Here is a 17,227-nt window from a genome sequence, read left to right on the forward strand (position 1 = left end):
GATGATGGCTGTTTGACAACAGAGGATGTGGTCTACAGGATGATGGCTGTCTGACACCAGAGGACGTGGTCTACAGGATGATGGCTGTTTGACAACAGAGACACCAGAGGACCTGGTCTACAGGATGATGGCTATCTGACAACAGAGGACCTGGTCTACAGGATGATGGCTGTCTGACACCAGAGACACCAGAGGATGTGGTCTACAGGATGATGGCTGTTTGACACCAGAGGACCTGGTCTACAGGATGATGGCTGTTTGACAACAGAGGACCTGGTCTACAGGATGATGGCTGTCTGACAACAGAGACAACAGAGGACGTGGTCTACAGGATGATGGCTGTTTGACACCAGAGGACCTGGTCTACAGGATGATGGCTGTTTGACACCAGAGGACAACAGAGGACCTGGTCTACAGGATGATGGCTGTTTGACAACAGAGGACCTGGTCTACAGGATGATGGCTGTTTGACACCAGAGGATGTGGTCTACAGGATGATGGCTGTCTGACACCAGAGACACCAGAGGATGTGGTCTACAGGATGATGGCTGTTTGACACCAGAGGATGTGGTCTACAGGATGATGGCTGTCTGACACCAGAGGATGTGGTCTACAGGATGATGGCTGTTTGACAACAGAGGACCTGGTCTACAGGATGATGGCTGTTTGACAACAGAGGACGTGGTCTACAGGATGATGGCTGTCTGACACCAGAGGACCTGGTCTACAGGATGATGGCTGTTTGACAACAGAGACACCAGAGGACCTGGTCTACAGGATGATGGCTGTTTGACAACAGAGGACGTGGTCTACAGGATGATGGCTGTCTGACACCAGAGGACCTGGTCTACAGGATGATGGCTGTTTGACAACAGAGGATGTGGTCTACAGGATGATGGCTGTCTGACACCAGAGGACGTGGTCTACAGGATGATGGCTGTTTGACAACAGAGACACCAGAGGACCTGGTCTACAGGATGATGGCTATCTGACAACAGAGGAACTGGTCTACAGGATGATGGCTATCTGACAACAGAGGACCTGGTCTACAGGATGATGGCTGTTTGACACCAGAGGACCTGGTCTACAGGATGATGGCTGTCTGACAACAGAGGACCTGGTCTACAGGATGATGGCTGTCTGACACCAGAGACACCAGAGGACCTGGTCTACAGGATGATGGCTGTTTGACACCAGAGGACCTGGTCTACAGGATGATGGCTGTCTGACACCAGAGACAACAGAGGACCTGGTCTACAGGATGATGGCTGTCTGACACCAGAGGACCTGGTCTACAGGATGATGGCTGTCTGACACCAGAGGACCTGGTCTACAGGATGATGGCTGTTTGACAACAGAGGACCTGGTCTACAGGATGATGGCTGTCTGACAACAGAGGACCTGGTCTACAGGATGATGGCTGTTTGACACCAGAGGACCTGGTCTACAGGATGATGGCTGTCTGACAACAGAGGACCTGGTCTACAGGATGATGGCTGTCTGACAACAGAGGACCTGGTCTACAGGATGATGGCTGTCTGACAACAGAGGACCTGGTCTACAGGATGATGGCTGTTTGACACCAGAGGACCTGGTCTACAGGATGATGGCTATCTGACAACAGAGACACCAGAGGATGTGGTCTACAGGATGATGGCTGTCTGACACCAGAGGATGTGGTCTACAGGATGATGGCTGTCTGACACCAGAGGATGTGGTCTACAGGATGATGGCTGGATGACAACAGAGGACCTGGTCTACAGGATGATGGCTGTCTGACACCAGAGGACCTGGTCTACAGGATGATGGCTGTTTGACAACAGAGGATGTGGTCTACAGAATGATGGCTGTCTGACACCAGAGGACCTGGTCTACAGGATGATGGCTGTTTGACAACAGAGGACCTGGTCTACAGGATGATGGCTGTCTGACACCAGAGGATGTGGTCTACAGGATGATGGCTGTTTGACAACAGAGGACCTGGTCTACAGGATGATGGCTGTTTGACAACAGAGGACCTGGTCTACAGGATGATGGCTGTTTGACAGCAGAGGACCTGGTCTACAGGATGATGGCTGTTTGACAACAGAGGACCTGGTCTACAGGATGATGGCTGTCTGACACCAGAGGACCTGGTCTACAGGATGATGGCTGGCTGACAACAGAGACACCAGAGGACCTGGTCTACAGGATGATGGCTATCTGACACCAGAGGATGTGGTCTACAGGATGATGGCTGTTTGACAACAGAAGACACTAGAGGGCGTAGTCTACAGGATGATGGCTGGCTGACAACAGAGGACACCAGAGGATGTGGTCTACAGGATGATGGCTGTTTGACAACAGAAGACACTAGAGGATGTGGTGTACAGGATGATGGCTGTTTGACAACAGAGACGCCAGAGGATGTGGTCTACAGGATGATGGCTGTTTGACAACAGAGACACCAAAGGATGTGGTCTACAGGATGATGGCTGTTTGACAACAGAGGACCTGGTCTACAGGATGATGGCTGTCTGACACCAGAGGACCTGGTCTACAGGATGATGGCTATCTGACACCAGAGGACCTGGTCTACAGGATGATGGCTGTATGACAACAGAGGATGTGGTCTACAGGATGATGGCTGTCTGACACCAGAGGACCTGGTCTACAGGATGATGGCTGTCTGACACCAGAGGATGTGGTCTACAGGATGATGGCTGGCTGACAACAGAGACACCAGAGGACCTGGTCTACAGGATGATGGCTATCTGACAACAGAGGACCTGGTCTACAGGATGATGGCTGTTTGACAACAGAGACACCAGAGGACGTGGTCTACAGGATGATGGCTGTTTGACACCAGAGGACCTGGTCTACAGGATGATGGCTGTTTGACAACAGAGGACCTGGTCTACAGGATGATGGCTGTTTGACACCAGAGGATGTGGTCTACAGGATGATGGCTGTTTGACAACAGAGGACCTGGTCTACAGGATGATGGCTGTTTGACACCAGAGGACCTGGTCTACAGGATGATGGCTGTCTGACACCAGAGGACCTGGTCTACAGGATGATGGCTGTCTGACACCAGAGGACCTGGTCTACAGGATGATGGCTGTCTGACAACAGAGGACCTGGTCTACAGGATGATGGCTGTCTGACACCAGAGGACCTGGTCTACAGGATGATGGCTGTCTGACAACAGAGGACCTGGTCTACAGGATGATGGCTGTCTGACACCAGAGGACCTGGTCTACAGGATGATGGCTGTCTGACACCAGAGGACCTGGTCTACAGGATGATGGCTGTCTGACACCAGAGGACCTGGTCTACAGGATGATGGCTGTCTGACACCAGAGGATGTGGTCTACAGGATGATGGCTGTTTGACAACAGAGGACCTGGTCTACAGGATGATGGCTGTCTGACACCAGAGGACCTGGTCTACAGGATGATGGCTGTCTGACAACAGAGACACCAGAGGATGTGGTCTACAGGATGATGGCTGTCTGACACCAGAGGACCTGGTCTACAGGATGATGGCTGTTTGACAACAGAGGACCTGGTCTACAGGATGATGGCTGTTTGACACCAGAGGACGTGGTCTACAGGATGATGGCTGTCTGACACCAGAGGATGTGGTCTACAGGATGATGGCTGTTTGACAACAGAGACACCAGAGGATGTGGTCTACAGGATGATGGCTGTTTGACAACAGAGACACCAGAGGACGTGGTCTACAGGATGATGGCTGTTTGACACCAGAGGACGTGGTCTACAGGATGATGGCTGTTTGACACCAGAGGACGTGGTCTACAGGATGATGGCTGTCTGACACCAGAGGACCTGGTCTACAGGATGATGGCTATCTGACAACAGAGACACCAGAGAACGTGGTCTACAGGATGATGGCTGTCTGACACCAGAGGATGTGGTCTACAGGATGATGGCTGTTTGACAACAGAGACACCAGAGGATGTGGTCTACAGGATGATGGCTGTTTGACAACAGAGGACCTGGTCTACAGGATGATGGCTGTTTGACAACAGAGACACCAGAGGACCTGGTCTACAGGATGATGGCTGTTTGACAACAGAGGACCTGGTCTACAGGATGATGGCTGTTTGACAACAGAGGACCTGGTCTACAGGATGATGGCTGTTTGACAACAGAGGACCTGGTCTACAGGATGATGGCTGTTTGACACCAGAGGACCTGGTCTACAGGATGATGGCTGTTTGACAACAGAGGACCTGGTCTACAGGATGATGGCTATCTGACAACAGAGACAACAGAGGACCTGGTCTACAGGATGATGGCTGTTTGACAACAGAGGACCTGGTCTACAGGATGATGGCTGTTTGACAACAGAGGACCTGGTCTACAGGATGATGGCTGTTTGACACCAGAGGATGTGGTCTACAGGATGATGGCTGTTTGACAACAGAGGACCTGGTCTACAGGATGATGGCTGTTTGACAACAGAGGACCTGGTCTACAGGATGATGGCTGTTTGACAACAGAGGACCTGGTCTACAGGATGATGGCTGTTTGACAACAGAGGACCTGGTCTACAGGATGATGGCTGTTTGACAACAGAGGACCTGGTCTACAGGATGATGGCTGTTTGACAACAGAGGACCTGGTCTACAGGATGATGGCTGTTTGACAACAGAGGACCTGGTCTACAGGATGATGGCTGTTTGACAACAGAGGACCTGGTCTACAGGATGATGGCTGTTTGACAACAGAGGACCTGGTCTACAGGATGATGGCTGTCTGACACCAGAGGACGTGGTCTACAGGATGATGGCTGTTTGACAACAGAGGACCTGGTCTACAGGATGATGGCTGTTTGACAACAGAGGACCTGGTCTACAGGATGATGGCTATCTGACAACAGAGGACCTGGTCTACAGGATGATGGCTGTTTGACAACAGAGACACCAGAGGACGTGGTCTACAGGATGATGGCTGTTTGACACCAGAGGACCTGGTCTACAGGATGATGGCTGTTTGACAACAGAGGACCTGGTCTACAGGATGATGGCTGTCTGACAACAGAGACAACAGAGGACGTGGTCTACAGGATGATGGCTGTTTGACACCAGAGGACCTGGTCTACAGGATGATGGCTGTTTGACACCAGAGGACAACAGAGGACCTGGTCTACAGGATGATGGCTGTTTGACAACAGAGGACCTGGTCTACAGGATGATGGCTGTTTGACACCAGAGAATGTGGTCTACAGGATGATGGCTGTCTGACACCAGAGACACCAGAGGATGTGGTCTACAGGATGATGGCTGTTTGACACCAGAGGATGTGGTCTACAGGATGATGGCTGTCTGACACCAGAGGATGTGGTCTACAGGATGATGGCTGTTTGACAACAGAGGACCTGGTCTACAGGATGATGGCTGTTTGACAACAGAGGATGTGGTCTACAGGATGATGGCTGTCTGACACCAGAGGACCTGGTCTACAGGATGATGGCTGTTTGACAACAGAGACACCAGAGGACCTGGTCTACAGGATGATGGCTGTTTGACAACAGAGGACGTGGTCTACAGGATGATGGCTGTCTGACACCAGAGGACCTGGTCTACAGGATGATGGCTGTTTGACAACAGAGGATGTGGTCTACAGGATGATGGCTGTCTGACACCAGAGGACGTGGTCTACAGGATGATGGCTGTTTGACAACAGAGACACCAGAGGACCTGGTCTACAGGATGATGGCTATCTGACAACAGAGGAACTGGTCTACAGGATGATGGCTATCTGACAACAGAGGACCTGGTCTACAGGATGATGGCTGTTTGACACCAGAGGACCTGGTCTACAGGATGATGGCTGTCTGACAACAGAGGACCTGGTCTACAGGATGATGGCTGTCTGACACCAGAGACACCAGAGGACCTGGTCTACAGGATGATGGCTGTTTGACACCAGAGGACCTGGTCTACAGGATGATGGCTGTCTGACACCAGAGACAACAGAGGACCTGGTCTACAGGATGATGGCTGTCTGACACCAGAGGACCTGGTCTACAGGATGATGGCTGTCTGACACCAGAGGACCTGGTCTACAGGATGATGGCTGTTTGACAACAGAGGACCTGGTCTACAGGATGATGGCTGTCTGACAACAGAGGACCTGGTCTACAGGATGATGGCTGTTTGACACCAGAGGACCTGGTCTACAGGATGATGGCTGTCTGACAACAGAGGACCTGGTCTACAGGATGATGGCTGTCTGACAACAGAGGACCTGGTCTACAGGATGATGGCTGTCTGACAACAGAGGACCTGGTCTACAGGATGATGGCTGTTTGACACCAGAGGACCTGGTCTACAGGATGATGGCTATCTGACAACAGAGACACCAGAGGATGTGGTCTACAGGATGATGGCTGTCTGACACCAGAGGATGTGGTCTACAGGATGATGGCTGTCTGACACCAGAGGATGTGGTCTACAGGATGATGGCTGGATGACAACAGAGGACCTGGTCTACAGGATGATGGCTGTCTGACACCAGAGGACCTGGTCTACAGGATGATGGCTGTTTGACAACAGAGGATGTGGTCTACAGAATGATGGCTGTCTGACACCAGAGGACCTGGTCTACAGGATGATGGCTGTTTGACAACAGAGGACCTGGTCTACAGGATGATGGCTGTCTGACACCAGAGGATGTGGTCTACAGGATGATGGCTGTTTGACAACAGAGGACCTGGTCTACAGGATGATGGCTGTTTGACAACAGAGGACCTGGTCTACAGGATGATGGCTGTTTGACAGCAGAGGACCTGGTCTACAGGATGATGGCTGTTTGACAACAGAGGACCTGGTCTACAGGATGATGGCTGTCTGACACCAGAGGACCTGGTCTACAGGATGATGGCTGTTTGACAACAGAAGACACTAGAGGGCGTAGTCTACAGGATGATGGCTGGCTGACAACAGAGGACACCAGAGGATGTGGTCTACAGGATGATGGCTGTTTGACAACAGAAGACACTAGAGGATGTGGTGTACAGGATGATGGCTGTTTGACAACAGAGACGCCAGAGGACCTGGTCTACAGGATGATGGCTATCTGACACCAGAGGATGTGGTCTACAGGATGATGGCTGTTTGACAACAGAAGACACTAGAGGGCGTAGTCTACAGGATGATGGCTGGCTGACAACAGAGACGCCAGAGGATGTGGTCTACAGGATGATGGCTGTTTGACAACAGAGACACCAAAGGATGTGGTCTACAGGATGATGGCTGTTTGACAACAGAGGACCTGGTCTACAGGATGATGGCTGTCTGACACCAGAGGACCTGGTCTACAGGATGATGGCTATCTGACACCAGAGGACCTGGTCTACAGGATGATGGCTGTATGACAACAGAGGATGTGGTCTACAGGATGATGGCTGTCTGACACCAGAGGACCTGGTCTACAGGATGATGGCTGTCTGACACCAGAGGATGTGGTCTACAGGATGATGGCTGGCTGACAACAGAGACACCAGAGGACCTGGTCTACAGGATGATGGCTGTCTGACAACAGAGGACCTGGTCTACAGGATGATGGCTGTTTGACACCAGAGGACCTGGTCTACAGGATGATGGCTGTCTGACACCAGAGGACCTGGTCTACAGGATGATGGCTGTCTGACACCAGAGGACCTGGTCTACAGGATGATGGCTGTCTGACAACAGAGGACCTGGTCTACAGGATGATGGCTGTCTGACACCAGAGGACCTGGTCTACAGGATGATGGCTGTCTGACAACAGAGGACCTGGTCTACAGGATGATGGCTGTCTGACACCAGAGGACCTGGTCTACAGGATGATGGCTGTCTGACACCAGAGGACCTGGTCTACAGGATGATGGCTGTCTGACACCAGAGGACCTGGTCTACAGGATGATGGCTGTCTGACACCAGAGGATGTGGTCTACAGGATGATGGCTGTTTGACAACAGAGGACCTGGTCTACAGGATGATGGCTGTCTGACACCAGAGGACCTGGTCTACAGGATGATGGCTGTCTGACAACAGAGACACCAGAGGATGTGGTCTACAGGATGATGGCTGTCTGACACCAGAGGACCTGGTCTACAGGATGATGGCTGTTTGACAACAGAGGACCTGGTCTACAGGATGATGGCTGTTTGACACCAGAGGACGTGGTCTACAGGATGATGGCTGTCTGACACCAGAGGATGTGGTCTACAGGATGATGGCTGTTTGACAACAGAGACACCAGAGGATGTGGTCTACAGGATGATGGCTGTTTGACAACAGAGACACCAGAGGACGTGGACTACAGGATGATGGCTGTTTGACACCAGAGGACGTGGTCTACAGGATGATGGCTGTTTGACACCAGAGGACGTGGTCTACAGGATGATGGCTGTCTGACACCAGAGGACCTGGTCTACAGGATGATGGCTATCTGACAACAGAGACACCAGAGAACGTGGTCTACAGGATGATGGCTGTCTGACACCAGAGGATGTGGTCTACAGGATGATGGCTGTTTGACAACAGAGACACCAGAGGATGTGGTCTACAGGATGATGGCTGTTTGACAACAGAGGACCTGGTCTACAGGATGATGGCTGTTTGACAACAGAGACACCAGAGGACCTGGTCTACAGGATGATGGCTGTTTGACAACAGAGGACCTGGTCTACAGGATGATGGCTGTTTGACAACAGAGGACCTGGTCTACAGGATGATGGCTGTTTGACAACAGAGGACCTGGTCTACAGGATGATGGCTGTTTGACACCAGAGGACCTGGTCTACAGGATGATGGCTGTTTGACAACAGAGGACCTGGTCTACAGGATGATGGCTATCTGACAACAGAGACAACAGAGGACCTGGTCTACAGGATGATGGCTGTTTGACAACAGAGGACCTGGTCTACAGGATGATGGCTGTTTGACAACAGAGGACCTGGTCTACAGGATGATGGCTGTTTGACACCAGAGGATGTGGTCTACAGGATGATGGCTGTTTGACAACAGAGGACCTGGTCTACAGGATGATGGCTGTTTGACAACAGAGGACCTGGTCTACAGGATGATGGCTGTTTGACAACAGAGGACCTGGTCTACAGGATGATGGCTGTTTGACAACAGAGGACCTGGTCTACAGGATGATGGCTGTTTGACAACAGAGGACCTGGTCTACAGGATGATGGCTGTTTGACAACAGAGGACCTGGTCTACAGGATGATGGCTGTTTGACAACAGAGGACCTGGTCTACAGGATGATGGCTGTTTGACAACAGAGGACCTGGTCTACAGGATGATGGCTGTTTGACAACAGAGGACCTGGTCTACAGGATGATGGCTGTCTGACACCAGAGGACGTGGTCTACAGGATGATGGCTGTTTGACAACAGAGGACCTGGTCTACAGGATGATGGCTGTTTGACAACAGAGGACCTGGTCTACAGGATGATGGCTATCTGACAACAGAGGACCTGGTCTACAGGATGATGGCTGTTTGACAACAGAGACACCAGAGGACGTGGTCTACAGGATGATGGCTGTTTGACACCAGAGGACCTGGTCTACAGGATGATGGCTGTTTGACAACAGAGGACCTGGTCTACAGGATGATGGCTGTTTGACACCAGAGGATGTGGTCTACAGGATGATGGCTGTTTGACAACAGAGGACCTGGTCTACAGGATGATGGCTGTTTGACACCAGAGGACCTGGTCTACAGGATGATGGCTGTTTGACAACAGAGGACCTGGTCTACAGGATGATGGCTGTCTGACACCAGAGGACCTGGTCTACAGGATGATGGCTGTTTGACACCAGAGGACCTGGTCTACAGGATGATGGCTGTTTGACACCAGAGGACCTGGTCTACAGGATGATGGCTGTCTGACACCAGAGGACCTGGTCTACAGGATGATGGCTGTTTGACAACAGAGGACCTGGTCTACAGGATGATGGCTGTCTGACACCAGAGGACCTGGTCTACAGGATGATGGCTGTTTGACAACAGAGGATGTGGTCTACAGGATGATGGCTGTCTGACAACAGAGACACCAGAGGACCTGGTCTACAGGATGATGGCTGTTTGACAACAGAGGACCTGGTCTACAGGATGATGGCTGTTTGACAACAGAGGACCTGGTCTACAGGATGATGGCTGTTTGACAACAGAGGACGTGGTCTACAGGATGATGGCTATCTGACAACAGAGACAACAGAGGACCTGGTCTACAGGATGATGGCTGTTTGACAACAGAGGACGTGGTCTACAGGATGATGGCTATCTGACAACAGAGACAACAGAGGACCTGGTCTACAGGATGATGGCTGTCTGACAACAGAGACACCAGAGGACCTGGTCTACAGGATGATGGCTATCTGACAACAGAGACAACAGAGGACCTGGTCTACAGGATGATGGCTGTCTGACAACAGAGACACCAGAGGACCTGGTCTACAGGATGATGGCTGTCTGACAACAGAGGACCTGGTCTACAGGATGATGGCTGTCTGACAACAGAGACACCAGAGGACCTGGTCTACAGGATGATGGCTGTTTGACAACAGAGGACCTGGTCTACAGGATGATGGCTGTCTGACAACAGAGGACCTGGTCTACAGGATGATGGCTGTTTGACAACAGAGACACCAGAGGACCTGGTCTACAGGATGATGGCTGTTTGACAACAGAGGACCTGGTCTACAGGATGATGGCTGTTTGACAACAGAGGACGTGGTCTACAGGATGATGGCTGTTTGACAACAGAGGACCTGGTCTACAGGATGATGGCTGTTTGACAACAGAGACACCAGAGGACCTGGTCTACAGGATGATGGCTGTTTGACAACAGAGGACCTGGTCTACAGGATGATGGCTGTTTGACAACAGAGGACCTGGTCTACAGGATGATGGCTGTTTGACAACAGAGGACCTGGTCTACAGGATGATGGCTGTTTGACACCAGAGACACCAGAGGACCTGGTCTACAGGATGATGGCTGTTTGACACCAGAGACACCAGAGGACCTGGTCTACAGGATGATGGCTGTCTGACAACAGAGGACCTGGTCTACAGGATGATGGCTGTCTGACACCAGAGGACCTGGTCTACAGGATGATGGCTGTCTGACACCAGAGGACCTGGTCTACAGGATGATGGCTATCTGACACCAGAGGACCTGGTCTACAGGATGATGGCTGTTTGACACCAGAGGACGTGGTCTACAGGATGATGGCTGTCTGACACCAGAGGACCTGGTCTACAGGATGATGGCTGTTTGACAACAGAGGACCTGGTCTACAGGATGATGGCTGTTTGACAACAGAGGACCTGGTCTACAGGATGATGGCTATCTGACACCAGAGACAACAGAGGACCTGGTCTACAGGATGATGGCTGTTTGACACCAGAGGACAATTCAATCAACAGGAGACTTCTTCCGAAACAACAACAACAAACATTATCTACGGTCTATTTACTCTCAACTAGCTATGTTAGACTTCATTGTGTCCTTTCCTGGCAAGATGACACGGAGCATCAGACCAGACAGACCATAGCAGACAGCACCAGACCAGACCTGGCCAAACAGACAATAGCAGACAGCACCAGACCAGACCATAGCAGACAGACCATAGCAGACAGCACCAGACCAGACAGACCATAGCAGACAGCACCAGACCAGACAGACTATAGCAGACAGCACCAGACCAGACAGACCACAGCAGACAGCACCAGACCAGACAGCACCTGGTCAGACAGACCATAGCAGACAGCATCAGACCAGACAGACCATAGCAGACATCACCTGGCCAGACAGACCATAGCAGACAGCACCTGACCAGACAGTCTATAGCAGACAGCAGCAGACCAGACAGACTATAGCAGACAGCACCAGACCAGACAGACCATATCAGACAGACCATAGCAGACAGCACCTGGCCAGACAAACCATAGCAGACAGCACCAGACCAGACAGCACCTGGCCAGACAGACCATAGCAGACAGCACCAGACCAGACAGACCATAGCAGACAGACCATAGCAGACAGACCATAGCAGACAGCACCTGACCAGACAGCACCTGGCCAGACAGACCATAGCAGACAGCACCATACCAGACAGACCATAGCAGACAGCTCCAGACCAGACAGACTATAGCAGACACCACCAGACCAGACAGCACCTGGCCAGACAGACCATAGCAGACAGCACCTGGCCAGACAGACCATAGCAGACAGACCCAGACAAGACAGACCATAGCAGACAGCACCAGGCCAGACAGACCATAGCAGACAGCACCAGAGCAGACAGCACCATAGCAGACAGCACCAGGCCAGACAGACCATAGCAGACAGCACCATAGCAGACAGACCATAGCAGACAGCTCCAGACCAGACAGACTATAGCAGACATCACCAGACCAGACAGCACCTGGCCAGACAGACCATAGCAGACAGCACCTGGCCAGACAGACCATAGCAGACAGACCCAGACAAGACAGACCATAGCAGACAGCACCAGGCCAGACAGACCATAGCAGACAGCACCAGAGCAGACAGCACCATAGCAGACAGCACCAGGCCAGACAGACCATAGCAGACAGCACCAAAGCAGACAGACCATAGCAGACAGCACCAGGCCAGACAGACCATAGCAGACAGCACCAGAGCAGACAGACCATAGCAGACAGACCATAGCAGACAGACCATAGCAGACAGCAAACATATTATAGCAGACCGACCATAGCAGACAGACCATAGCAGACAGCAAACATATTATAGCAGACAGACACTAGCAGACAGACCATAGCAGACAGACAACATATTATAGCAGACCGACCATAGCAGACAGACCATAGCAGACAGCAAACATATTATAGCAGACAGACCATAGCAGACAGACCATAGCAGACAGACCATAGCAGACAGCAAACATATTATAGCAGACAGACCATAGCAGACAGACCATAGCAGACAGCAAACATATTATAGCAGACCGACCATAGCAGACAGACCATAGCAGACAGCAAACACATTATAGCAGACAGACCATAGCAGACAGACTATAGCAGACAGCAAACATATTATAGCAGACAGACCATAGCAGACAGACCATAGCAGACAGCAAACATATTATAGCAGACAGACCATAGCAGACAGACCATAGCAGACAGCAAACATATTATAGCAGACAGAATATAGCAGACAGACCATAGCAGACAGATCATAGCAGACAGCAAACATATTATAGCAGACAGACCATAGCAGACAGATCATAGCAGACAGCAAACATATTATAGCAGACAGACCATAGCAGACAGACCATAGCAGACAGCAAACATATTATAGCAGACCGACCATAGCAGACAGACCATAGCAGACAGCAAACATATTATAGCAGACCGACCATAGCAGACAGACCATAGCAGACAGCAAACACATTATAGCAGACAGACCATAGCAGACAGACTATAGCAGACAGCAAACATATTATAGCAGACACACTCTAGCAGACAGACCATAGCAGACAGACCATAGCAGACAGACCATAGCAGACAGACCATAGCAGACAGACCATAGCAGACAGACCATAGCCGACAGATCATAGCAGACAGCCACAGTGGTCTTTTGGTTATATGATGGCATCAGTTCATCCCAGCCTAGCTGCCAAATCACCATCTAATATATCCTGCTGCCTTCCTTTTCTCGTGGTGTTGCTGTCTGGCCCTGGTCCCAGGGGAAATGACTGTCTGTCTGTCTGGCCCTGGTCCCAGGGGAAATGACTGTCTGTCTGCCTGGTCCCAGGGGAAATGACTGTCTGTCTGCCTGGTCCCAGGGGAAATGACTGTCTGTCTGCCTGGTCCCAGGGGAAATGACTGTCTGTCTGCCTGGCCCTGGTCCCAGGGGAAATGACTGTCTGTCTGCCTGGTCCCAGGGGAAATGACTGTCTGTCTGCCTGGCCCTGGTCCCAGGGGAAATGACTGTCTGTCTGCCTGGCCCTGGTCCCAGGGGAAATGACTGTCTGTCTGCCTGGTCCCAGGGGAAATGACTGTCTGTCTGCCTGGTCCCAGGGGAAATGACTGTCTGTCTGCCTGGTCCCAGGGGAAATGCCTGTCTGTCTGTCTGTCTGGTCCTGGTCCCAGGGGAAATGACTGTCTGTCTGCCTGGCCCTGGGCCCAGGGGAAATGACTGTCTGTCTGCCTGGCCCTGGTCCCAGGGGAAATGACTGTCTGTCTGTCTGCCTGGCCCTGGGCCCAGGGGAAATGACTGTCTGTCTGCCTGGCCCTGGTCCCAGGGGAAATGACTGTCTGTCTGTCTGGCCCTGGTCCCAGGAGAAATGACTGTCTGTCTGCCTGGCCCTGGTCCCAGGGGATATGACTGTCTGTCTGGCCCTGGTCCCAGGGGAAATGACTGTCTGTCTGCCTGGCCCTGGTCCCAGGGGAAATGACTGTCTGTCTGCCTGGCCCTGGTCCCAGGGGAAATGACTGTCTGTCTGCCTGGCCCTGGTCCCAGGGGAAATGACTGTCTGTCTGTCTGGCCCTGGTCCCAGGGGAAATGACTGTCTGTCTGTCTGGCCCTGGTCCCAGGGGAAATGACTGTCTGTCTGCCTGGCCCTGGTCCCAGGGGAAATGACTGTCTGTCTGTCTGTCTGTCTGTCTGGCCCTGGTCCCAGGAGAAATGACTGTCTGTCTGCCTGGCCCTGGTCCCAGGGGAAATGACTGTCTGTCTGGCCCTGGTCCCAGGGGAAATGACTGTCTGTCTGTCTGGCCCTGGTCCCAGGGGAAATGCCTGTCTCTCTGGCCCTGGTCCCTGGGGATATGACTGTCTGTCTGGCCCTGGTCCCTGGGGATATGACTGTCTGTCTGCCTGGCCCTGGTCCCTGGGGATATGACTGTCTGTCTGCCTGGCCCTGGTCCCTGGGGATATGACTGTCTGTCTGCCTGGCCCTGGTCCCAGGGGAAATAACTGTCTGTCTGCCTGGTCCCAGGGGAAATGACTGTCTGTCTGGCCCTGGTCCCTGGGGATATGACTGTCTGTCTGTCTGTCTGGCCCTGGTCCTAGGGGAAATGGCTGTCTGTCTGTCTGGCCCTGGTCCCAGGGGAAATGACTGTCTCTCTGGCCCTGGTCCCTGGGGATATGACTGTCTGTCTGTCTGTCTGGCCCTGGTCCTAGGGGAAATGGCTGTCTGTCTCTCTGGCCCTGGTCCCTGGGGATATGACTGTCTGTCTGTCTGTCTGGCCCTGGTCCTAGGGGAAATGGCTGTCTGTCTGTCTGGCCCTGGTCCCAGGGGAAATGTCTGTCTGTCTGTCTGTCTGTCTGTCTGTCTGTCTGTCTGTCAGTCAGTCACACAACACACTGTCTGTCTGTAACAACATCTCAACACAACAACGTAACCCAGCAAGTCCCATGAAACTGTCAACAGGGTAATATATCTCCCTTCATAGCGTATTCCGTCTAAATGTTTTACAGTGTTGGAGTATGTGGCAGAAACTACTGCCAGTCTATGGCAATTACCGAACGACGACAGCAACACGGTAACGTAACCATAAACGACTGACAGCGAACATACCAGAACACCAACCAAACACGGATATTTGACTGATAAAAAGTTCCCAAACCATAGCCAAATTGTATTTAAATAATCCTCTACAATGTGTACCTCTCGTTTATAACACATCGTTGTTTACATGCGCGTAATCGATGCGTAAAAGGTAACATAGTGATAAATCACAGTAGAACAGACATCATTTCCAAAGCGGCATACGCGGTTTCCACTACAATGCTACTTACATATCTCCATTCCCTCCGGCTGGGGACCGGTGCAGTTACAGGAGCAAATGACATCAGAGTTGTTGTTGGGGCTGCCGGGTGCCGTTATGTTTTGCATGGGGCTACCCGGGAAAATGGGACCCCGGTAATAACACCGGACCGGGGAAGAGGCGCCGTGATCGGTCCTTCAAAACTTCCAGCCTGAGTCTCCAGTGGCCGTTCACATTCCCTTGAGTACGACATAATCCATATTGCTACCAAGTTAAAGTAATTTGTTTTAAAGTGTATCCGCATGCCATTTCTTCAGACTAGTACATTCTCAGACAGAGTGAGTAACGTTATCCGCCTGGCCGTGTAGTTCCTCTCTCTCTCCGCTGTACAGGGGAAAACACCTCTCCGGTCGACTGAAGGCTGGATGCACGGACTATGGCCCACCCCCAAACAAGGAAGTCACTCTCTTCAACCAGACGTGCAGAAGGGAAGAGGAGGAGGAGAGGAGGTTCGGGGCGACTCGGAACAGACTGGTGAGGTAGTGACAATAAGGGGTTTCGTTTATCTGGCCCGGGTTACCCCACTGGGAGGAGTTTACATCGGGTGAAATTGGATTGCATTGAGGCCCTTCGCTAGAGGGCCCGTGTAGGCGTGTTTTGCACTCTGTCTGTCTGTCTGTCTGTCTGGGCAAAGGGGGATACCGAGTCAGTTGTACACCTAATGCCTTCAACTGAAATGTGTCTTCTGCATTTAACCCAACCCCTCTGAATCAGAGAGGTGCAGAGAGCTGCCTTAATGGACATCCACGTCAACGGTGCCTAAGACTAACGGTCTGTCTAGTCTACTATAATAACATCACACTGTAACGGTCTGTCTAGTCTTCTATAATAACATCACACTGTAACGGTCTGTCTAGTCTACTATAATAACATCACACTGTAACGGTCTGTCTAGTCTTCTATAATAACATCACACTGTAACGGTCTGTCTAGTCTTCTATAATAACATCACACTGTAACGGTCTGTCTGTTACACATCACACTGTAATGGTCTGTCTCGTCTTCTATAATAACATCACACTAACGGTCTGTCTAGTCTTCTATAATAACATCACACTGTAACGGTCTGTCTGGTCTTCTATAATAACATCACACTAACGGTCTGTCTCGTCTACTGTAATAACATCACACTGTAACGGTCTGTCTAGTCTTCTATAATAACATCACACTGTAACGGTCTGTCTAGTCTTCTATAATAACATCACACTGTAACGGTCTGTCTGTTACACATCACACTGTAACGGTCTGTCTGTTACACATCACACTGTAACGGTCTGTCTGGTCTTCTATAATAACATCACACTGTAACAGTCTGTCTAGTCTTCTATAATAACATCACACTGTAACGGTCTGTCTGTTACACATCACACTGTAACGGTCTGTCTAGTCTTCTATAATAA

The 17,227-nt window shown here is 51.4% G+C and overlaps 1 protein-coding gene across 1 annotated transcript in view; it reads right to left on the minus strand.

The window, feature by feature from the left end:
- LOC135521059 (protein TMEPAI-like) overlaps positions 1 to 16,207 on the minus strand; it is a 100,563-nt gene extending 84,356 nt beyond the window's left edge. The window contains exon 1 of the mRNA XM_064946985.1: positions 15,799 to 16,207. Within this exon, the coding sequence (XP_064803057.1) occupies positions 15,799 to 15,895 (97 nt within the window). The 5' untranslated portion in view covers positions 15,896 to 16,207. The remainder of the gene's footprint in view (positions 1 to 15,798) is intronic.
- Between the last annotated feature and the right edge of the window lie 1,020 nt (positions 16,208 to 17,227).

The sequence above is a fragment of the Oncorhynchus masou genome, chromosome 29 (genome assembly GCF_036934945.1).
Source record: "Oncorhynchus masou masou isolate Uvic2021 chromosome 29, UVic_Omas_1.1, whole genome shotgun sequence".
NCBI classification, from domain to species: Eukaryota; Metazoa; Chordata; class Actinopteri; order Salmoniformes; family Salmonidae; genus Oncorhynchus; species Oncorhynchus masou.